Genomic DNA, 8,451 nt, shown 5'->3' on the forward strand with positions numbered 1-8,451 from the left:
GAAAGAAAAAAAATCATGATGTATGCATATCATTATGTCAAGATAATGGCACTAGCATTTACTTAATTTAAGAATATTTTTCAACATATTGAGCAAAAAGGTCTCTTTTTTTTCTACCAAGAAAAGTGCACTTGTTATTAGTGAGAATATACTTATTTTAAGGTATTTTTGGGTTCATTGAGGTTAGCTAATTTGACTTGTTTTGGAAAGTCTTGACAAGCCGAATTTTCTTGTTCTATTGGCAGATAATTTTGCTTAGTTCAAGTAAAATAGCCCTCCTTTTTGTATATTTTTTTCTTGTTTTTGAACACTGACTTTTTGCAGTGTATATAAATGCATGGTTGTTGATGACCCCAATGTATCCCACTGGGCATCTCCCACACTGCAAAAACTGAAAAATAAGTAAGATTAAATATCTCAAATAAGTTTTGCTTATTTTCTGTCGGATAAGATAATTCTTCTCACTAAGCAGATTTTATTTTAGAGTGTTTTACTTGTTTTAAGGGTTTTGGTCCTAAATTATCTCAGTAAGATATTACAGCTTGTTGCTGAGATTTGATGACCTATATTGAGTAAAACATGCTTGAAAGTAGAATATCAACTGATGCAAAGCTGTGTCATCAACACTCACTCAAAAGTACTTTTTTAAAGTAATAATTTCTTACTTCAAGCATGAAAAAAAAAAATCATGATGTATGCATATCATTATGTCAAGATAATGGCACTAGCATTTACTTCATTTAAGAATATTTTTCAACATATTGAGCAAAAAGGTCTCTTTTTTTTCTACCAAGAAAAGTGCACTTGTTATTAGTGAGAATATACTTATTTTAAGGTATTTTTGGGTTCATTGAGGTTAGCTAATTTTACTTGTTTTGGAAAGTCTTGACAAGCCGAATTTTCTTGTTCTATTGGCAGATAATTTTGCTTAGTTCAAGTAAAATAGCCCTCATTTTTGTATATTTTTTTCTTGTTTTTGAACACTGACTTTTTGCAGTGTATATAAATGTATGGTTGTTGATGACCCCAATGTATCCCACTGGGCATCTCCCACACTGCAAAAACTGAAATCTAAGTAAGATTAAATATCTCAAATAAGTTTTGCTTATTTTCTGTCGGATAAGATAATTCTTCTCACTAAGCAGATTTTATTTTAGAGTGTTTTACTTGTTTTAAGGGTTTTGGTCCTAAATGATCTCAGTAAGATATTACAGCTTGTTGCTGAGATTTGATGACCTATATTGAGTAAAACATGCTTGAAACTAGAATATCAACTGATGCAAAGCTGTGTCATCAACACTCACTCAAAAGTACTTTTTAAAGTAATAATTTCTTACTTCAAGCATGAAAAAAAAAAATCATGATGTATGCATATCATTATGTCAAGATAATGGCACTAGTATTTACTTAATTTAAGAATATTTTTCAACATATTGAGCAAAAAGGTCTCTTTTTTTCTACCAAGAAAAGTGCACTTGTTATTAGTGAGAATATACTTATTTTAAGGTATTTTTGGGTTCATTGAGGTTAGCTAATTTTACTTGTTTTGGAAAGTCTTGACAAGCCAAATTTTCTTGTTCTATTGGCAGATAATTTTGCTTAGTTCAAGTAAAATAGCCCTCATTTTTGTATATTTTTTTCTTGTTTTTGAACACTGACTTTTTGCAGTGTATATAAATGCATGGTTGTTGATGACCCCAATGTATCCCACTGGGCATCTCCCACACTGCAAAAACTGAAATCTAAGTAAGATTAAATATCTCAAATAAGTTTTGCTTATTTTCTGTCGGATAAGATAATTCTTCTCACTAAGCAGATTTTATTTTAGAGTGTTTTACTTGTTTTAAGGGTTTTGGTCCTAAATTATCTCAGTAAGATATTACAGCTTGTTGCTGAGATTTTATGACCTTTATTTAGTAAAACATGCTTGAAAGTAGAATATCAACTGATGCAAAGCTGTGTCATCAACACTCACTCAAAAGTACTTTTTTAAAGTAATAATTTCTTACTTCAAGCATGAAAAAAAAAATCATGATGTATGCATATCATTATGTCAAGATAATGGCACTAGCATTTACTTCATTTAAGAATATTTTTCAACATATTGATCAAAAAGGTCTCTTTTTTTTCTACCAAGAAAAGTGCACTTGTTATTAGTGAGAATATACTTATTTTAAGGTATTTTTGGGTTCATTGAGGTTAGCTAATTTTACTTGTTTTGGAAAGTCTTGACAAGCCACATTTTCTTGTTCTATTGGCAGATAATTTTGCTTAGTTCAAGTAAAATAGCCCTCATTTTTGTATATTTTTTTCTTGTTTTTGAACACTGACTTTTTGCAGTGTATATAAATGCATGGTTGTTGAAGACCCCAATGTATCCCACTGGGCATCTCCCACACTGCAAAAACTGAAATCTAAGTAAGATTAAATATCTCAAATGAGTTTTGCTTATTTTCTGTCGGATAAGATAATTCTTCTCACTAAGCAGATTTTATTTTAGAGTGTTTTACTTGTTTTAAGGGTTTTGGTTCTAAATTATCTCAGTAAGATATTACAGCTTGTTGCTGAGATTTGATGACCTATATTGAGTAAAACATGCTTGAAACTAGAATATCAACTGTTGCAAAGCTGTGTCATCAACACTCACTCAAAAGTACTTTTTTAAAGTAATCATTTCTTACTTCAAGCATGAAAAAAAAAAATCATGATGTATGCATATCATTATGTCAAGATTATAGCACTAGCATTTACTTAATTTAAGAATATTTTTCAACATATTGAGCAAAAAGGTCTCTTTGTTTTCTACCAAGAAAAGTGCACTTGTTATTAGTGAGAATATACTTATTTTAAGGTATTTTTGGGTTCATTGAGGTGAGCTAATTTTACTTGTTTTTGGAAAATCTTGACAAGCCGAATTTTCTTGTTCTATTGGCAGATAATTTTGCTTAGTTCAAGTAAAATAGCCCTCATTTTTGTATATTTTTTTCTTGTTTTTGAACACTGACTTTTTGCAGTGTATATAAATGCATGGTTGTTGATGACCCCAATGTATCCCACTGGGCATCTCCCACACTGCAAAAACTGAAATCTAAGTAAGATTAAATATCTCAAATAAGTTTTGCTTATTTTCTGTCGGATAAGATAATTCTTCTCACTAAGCAGATTTTATTTTAGAGTGTTTTACTTGTTTTAAGGGTTTTGGTCCTAAATGATCTCAGTAAGATATTACAACTAGTTGCTAAGATTTTATGACCTTTATTTAGTTAAACATGCTTGAAAGTACAATATCAACTGATGCAAAGCTGTGTCAACACTCACTCAAAAGTACTTTTTTAAAGTAATCATTTCTTACTTCAAGCATGAAAAAAAAAAATCACGATTTATGCATATCATTATGTCAAGATAATGGCACTAACATTTACTTAATTTAAGAATATTTTTCAACATATTGAGCAAAAAGGTCTCTTTTTTTTCTACCAAGAAAAGTGCACTTGTTATTAATGAGAATATACTTATTTTAAGGTATTTTTGGGTTCATTGAGGTTAGCCCATTTTACTTGTTTTAGAAAGTCTTGACAAGCCGAATTTTCTTGTTCTATTGGCACATAATTTTGCTTAGTTCAAATAAAATACCCCTAATTTTTGTATATTTTTTTTTCTTGTTTTTGAACACTGACTTTTTGCAATGCATGAGTTGTGTTCTGGGTCCTGTTGGTACCTGAGACATCTGCGGCCTGAGGTTGATGGCCTTCAGGTCGAGGCTGCGGGCCCTCAGGTTGTTGAGCAGCTGACACAGCAGAACGCCGTCCCGCAGAGTTTGCGCCAGGTCGAAGACATGCGCCGAGTCCGCAGTGACGCGATGGTTGACTGGCAACACCTTGCAGCCGATCAGCCACAGGGCGCACTGCCTCCAGTATTCCATGACGGTCCTGAAAACTAAATAAAAACAAACAAATAAACAAAAGTTTATCGTCCAAAATGTGGTGTCCACAACATGCTGAGAGCTTTGGTGTCTCTAAAGGCAGCAGCAGCGTTAATGCAGTGGGAGGAGGTGCACTTGCGCTTGATGTGGGTCAAAAGTGGGTAAAGCTTCCTGTGGCTGCTCAGTGCTTGGACTTCCCCCTTCTTCCTTTTGGTGACATTTCAACACGTATGGTCCTCCCTCTCAAATGTACTTTCAATATCCATGACCAAATAGGTTTTCATTTGCAATTGTCTTATTATTATCATGACTATTAGAGGTGTCCCCGCTACAATATTGATATTGGTACGATATCAGCAAAAAAAATCGGATAACATGGCTTTGCATGTAAAAAACCCAAAAGCAGTGAAGTTGGCACGTTGTGTAAATGGTAAATAAAAACAAAATACAATGATTTGCAAATACTTTTTAACCTACACGTATTTTTCGGATTATAAATCGCATTTTTTTTCATAGTTTGGCCGGGGGTGCGCCACCACCCTCGTCTCCGGTGGGCCAGCAGCAGAGGGCGCCACCACCATCCTCCCCGGTGGGCCAGCAGAGGGCGCCACCACCATCGTCCCCGGTGGGCCAGCAGAGGGCACCACCACCATCGTCTCCGGTGGGCCAGCAGAGGGCGCCACCACCATCGTCTCCGGTGGGCCAGCAGAGGGCGCCACCACCATCGTCTCCGGTGGGCCAGCAGAGGGCGCCAGCAGAGGGCGCCACCACCATCGTCTCCGGTGGGTTCTCCCACGCCGGCGGACGAGCCGCCTCGCCTATTGCGGCGGCGTTCAACTCGCCGTCGCCACCTAACTCTTCCCCGCTGGTTGCGGGGACACTTGGCCTGGTGGCCCACCTCCTTGTCCTCCCTCCACCCTCCCGTGACTTTGGACTTTTTTTGGGGGGGGGGTTTCTAGAACGTCTGGTATCCGTTATAGGAAGGGGGGCTACTGTCAGGCTTGTCCCTGACAGTTTGACTGTGTTTTATTTTTTCCTCTGTGTTTGTCTTAGTTTTCTGTCAGCGCTTTTTATTTATTTCTATTCCTGATTGTCTCCCTGAGTGCTGCTTCCCCTCAGCTGTGGCTGATTGGCACCTGGCCACACCTGGTGTCAATCAGCCAGCTGCTATTTAAACCTGCCTTCCCCTCCAGTCAGTGCTGGATTATTGTCATTGTCATTGTCATTACTACCTGTCTTAACACTTGTCATTGTAGCTCTGTCTACTTTTGTTTCACTCTGCTCATGTCCTAGTTCCTTCCTGTCACAGTAAGTGTTTTTGTTTCTTGTCCAAAGTTAGCCTCTGTGCTATTTTAGTTCATAACCAAGTTTGTTCTCCGCCTTGTGCGCGCCTTTTGTTGTTACCCTTTTGTTTGTTGTTTTGCCTTAGTGTTTAATTAAATCATGTTTTATCGCTCAATGCCTGCCGTCATCTCTGCATCTTGGGGTTCGTGTCCTACAAACTCTGACAATACTCAGGAGCGACTTATGTGTGAAATTATTAACACATTAGCGTAAAATATCAAATAATATTATTTAGCTCATTCACGTAAGAGACTAAACGTGTAAGATTTCATGGGATTTAGCGATTAGGAGTGACAGATTGTTTGGTAAACGTATAGCATGTTCTATATGTTATAGTTATTTGAATGACTCTTACCATAATATGTTACGTTAACATACCAGTTGGTTATTTATGCCTCATATAACGTACACTTATTCAGCCTGTTGTTCACTATTCTTTATTTATTTTAAATTGCCTTTCAAATGTCTATTCTCGCCCGGAAAAGGGTGCAATGCCATCTTCGGCTTGGGGAGGAGACCCTGCCCCAAGTGGAGGAGCTCAAGTACCTCGGAGTCTTGTTCACGAGTGAGGGAAGAGTGGATCGTGAGATCGATAGGCGGATCGGTGCGGCATCTTCAGTAATGCGGACGCCGTATCGATCCGTTGTGGTGAAGAAGGAGCTGAGCCGGAAGGCAAAGCTCTCAATTTACCGGTCGATCTACGTTCCCATCCTCACCTATGGAGGTGTTTAGGGCACATCCGACCAGTAGGAGGCCGCGGGGAAGACCCAGGACACGTTGGGTAGACTACGTTTCCCGGCTGGCCTGGGAACGCCTCGGGGTCCCACAGGAAGAGCTGGACGAAGTGGCTGGGGAGAGGGAAGTCTGGGCTTCCCTGCTCAGGCTGCTGCCCCCGCGACCCAACCTCGGATAAGCGGAAGAAGATGGATGGATGGATGGATGGAAGGGTTTGTGTCGCTGACGTTTATACAGAACAAGAAAAAAGGTGGAAAAATGCCAACTTTATTTTACTGGTGGAGTAAAATAGCCTGCTCAGTGGCCTTGTGGTTAGAGTGTCCGCCCTGAGATCGGTATGTTGTAAGTTCAAACCCCGGCCGAGTCATACCAAAGACTATAAAAATGGGAGCCATTACCTCCCTGCTTGGCACTCAGCATCAAGGGGTTGGAATTGGGAGTTAAATCATCAAAATGATTCCCGAGCGCAGCCACCGCTGCTGCTCACTGCTCCCCTCACCTCCCAGGGGGTGTCAAATGCAGAGAGTAATTTCACTATCAGTGGTACTTTATTACTCTCTTAATAAAATGGAGGTCGGCATGATTGACATGTTGACCTGCCAATCAGTGTCAAGCAAGATGATGTGAGTCATTGAAGTCCATTATAGTGAACTGACTGAAAATGTAATTGTTACAATTTACAAACACAGCTAATCCACATCATGTTTTGCATTTTACTTCATGTCCAGTAAGCAACGAAAGAAAGAAAAGAAGCAAGAAGGGCAGACATCCTCCTTCAGTCTGATGATTAAGACCTTCACATAAACACAGGAAGGAAGCTGAGGTATCCCATCTTGTTTCGCACCAGATGAGACCACCACATTTTATAGCATCACTGAACTGGACTTACTGATAACAGTATTTGTTAGTGTATTAAAATAATTTGTTCTCTCTAAAACAAATTAGTGGTATCATAACTGTGTTATAATTAGTGGATGGTTTGTGACTTTACACCAGGGACAATATCACATCTGTGCATCTAACTATCTCGCTGTCAAAATGTGTAGTGTATAACTTTAATTTGTGCCTGCACAATGTAAATAAGATAATTAAACATTAGTTGACTATACATCACTGACATATTTATTTCAATAGTCTAATGTTTTGTTTAATTAATTCATTAACGTGGACCCCGACCTAACAAGTTGAAAAACTTATTCGGGTGTTACCAAAGTGGGCTGGCTCAGGGTGGAGGACAGAGTAAAACAACTTGCACTGAGCCTGGTCTATAAAATCTGCTACACCTCCCTGATACCGAAGTACATGTCAAACTACTTCCTTAACGTAAATGACCGCCATAACCACAACACCAGGGGGAGCTCCACAAACCACGTTAAACCCAGATTCCGATCGAACAAAGGTCTTAACTCATTCTCCTTCTATGCCACATCAATATGGAATGCACTCCCAACAGGTGAAAAAGAAAGGGCATCTCTATCCTCCTTCAAAACCTCACTAAAAGAACACCTCCGGGCAACTTCAACCCTAGACTAACACCCTCCCCCCACCACATCCCACCTCCCCGGATTGTAAATAACCAAATGTAAATAATTTCTAATGTATATACTTGTTCTTATGCTATCTGAACTCACTATGTTCTCTGCTCGCTGTACATATCCTACCAAGTCAGACCTACACTGTTACAATGCCCATTTCTCTGATGATGCAATTGTTGATGACTGAAGTGCTGATATCAACCAAACCCTCCTCATCCCACCCTTCGGATTGTAAATAATGTAAATAATTCAATGTATATACTCTGATGATTAACTTGTGTGATGACTGTATTTTTCCTGCGATAAAATGGCAACCAAGGTAATGAAAAAGGTCAACCAACGAACAAGATTTCTCGATAGAATCTCCTCTCTGGTCAACAAAAGCACCATGAGGGTTCTGGCGGGAACTCTTGTTCAACCCTTTTTCGATTACGCATGCACCTCCTGGTACCCTAGCACCTCCAAAACCCTCAAATCTAGACTCCAAACATGCCAGAACAAGCTAGTCAGATTACTTCTAGACCTCCACCCCAGATCCCACCTCACTCCTACCCACTTCTCCAAAGTGGGCTGGCTCAGGGTGGAGGACAGAGTAAAACAACTTGCACTGCCTAGTCTATAAAATCCGCTACACCTCCCTGATACCGAAGTACATGTCAAACTACTTCCTTAACGTAAATGACCGCCATAACCACAACACCAGGGGGAGCTCCACAAACCACGTTAAACCCAGATTCCGATCTAACAAAGGTCTTAACTCATTCTCTTTCTATGCCACACCAACGTGGAATGCGCTTCCAACAGGTATAAAAGAAAGGGCATCTCTATCCTCCTTCAAAACCGCAATAAAAGTACACCTCCAGGCAACTTCAACCCTAAACTAACACCCTCCCCGGATTGTTGTTAATAATCAAA

General features: G+C 39.1%; 1 protein-coding gene across 3 annotated transcripts in view; it reads right to left on the bottom strand.

Moving 5' to 3' along the window:
• LOC133618464 (guanine nucleotide exchange factor VAV3-like) overlaps positions 1 to 8,451 on the bottom strand; it is a 150,524-nt gene that overhangs the window by 134,552 nt on the left and 7,521 nt on the right. For all 3 annotated transcript variants that reach the window (XM_061978845.1, XM_061978843.1, XM_061978842.1), the window contains exon 2: positions 3,719 to 3,936. In XM_061978845.1, coding sequence (XP_061834829.1) covers positions 3,719 to 3,936 — 218 coding nt within the window. The remainder of the gene's footprint in view (positions 1 to 3,718; positions 3,937 to 8,451) is intronic.

This window comes from Nerophis lumbriciformis, linkage group LG19 (assembly GCF_033978685.3).
Source record: "Nerophis lumbriciformis linkage group LG19, RoL_Nlum_v2.1, whole genome shotgun sequence".
Taxonomy (NCBI): Eukaryota; Metazoa; Chordata; class Actinopteri; order Syngnathiformes; family Syngnathidae; genus Nerophis; species Nerophis lumbriciformis.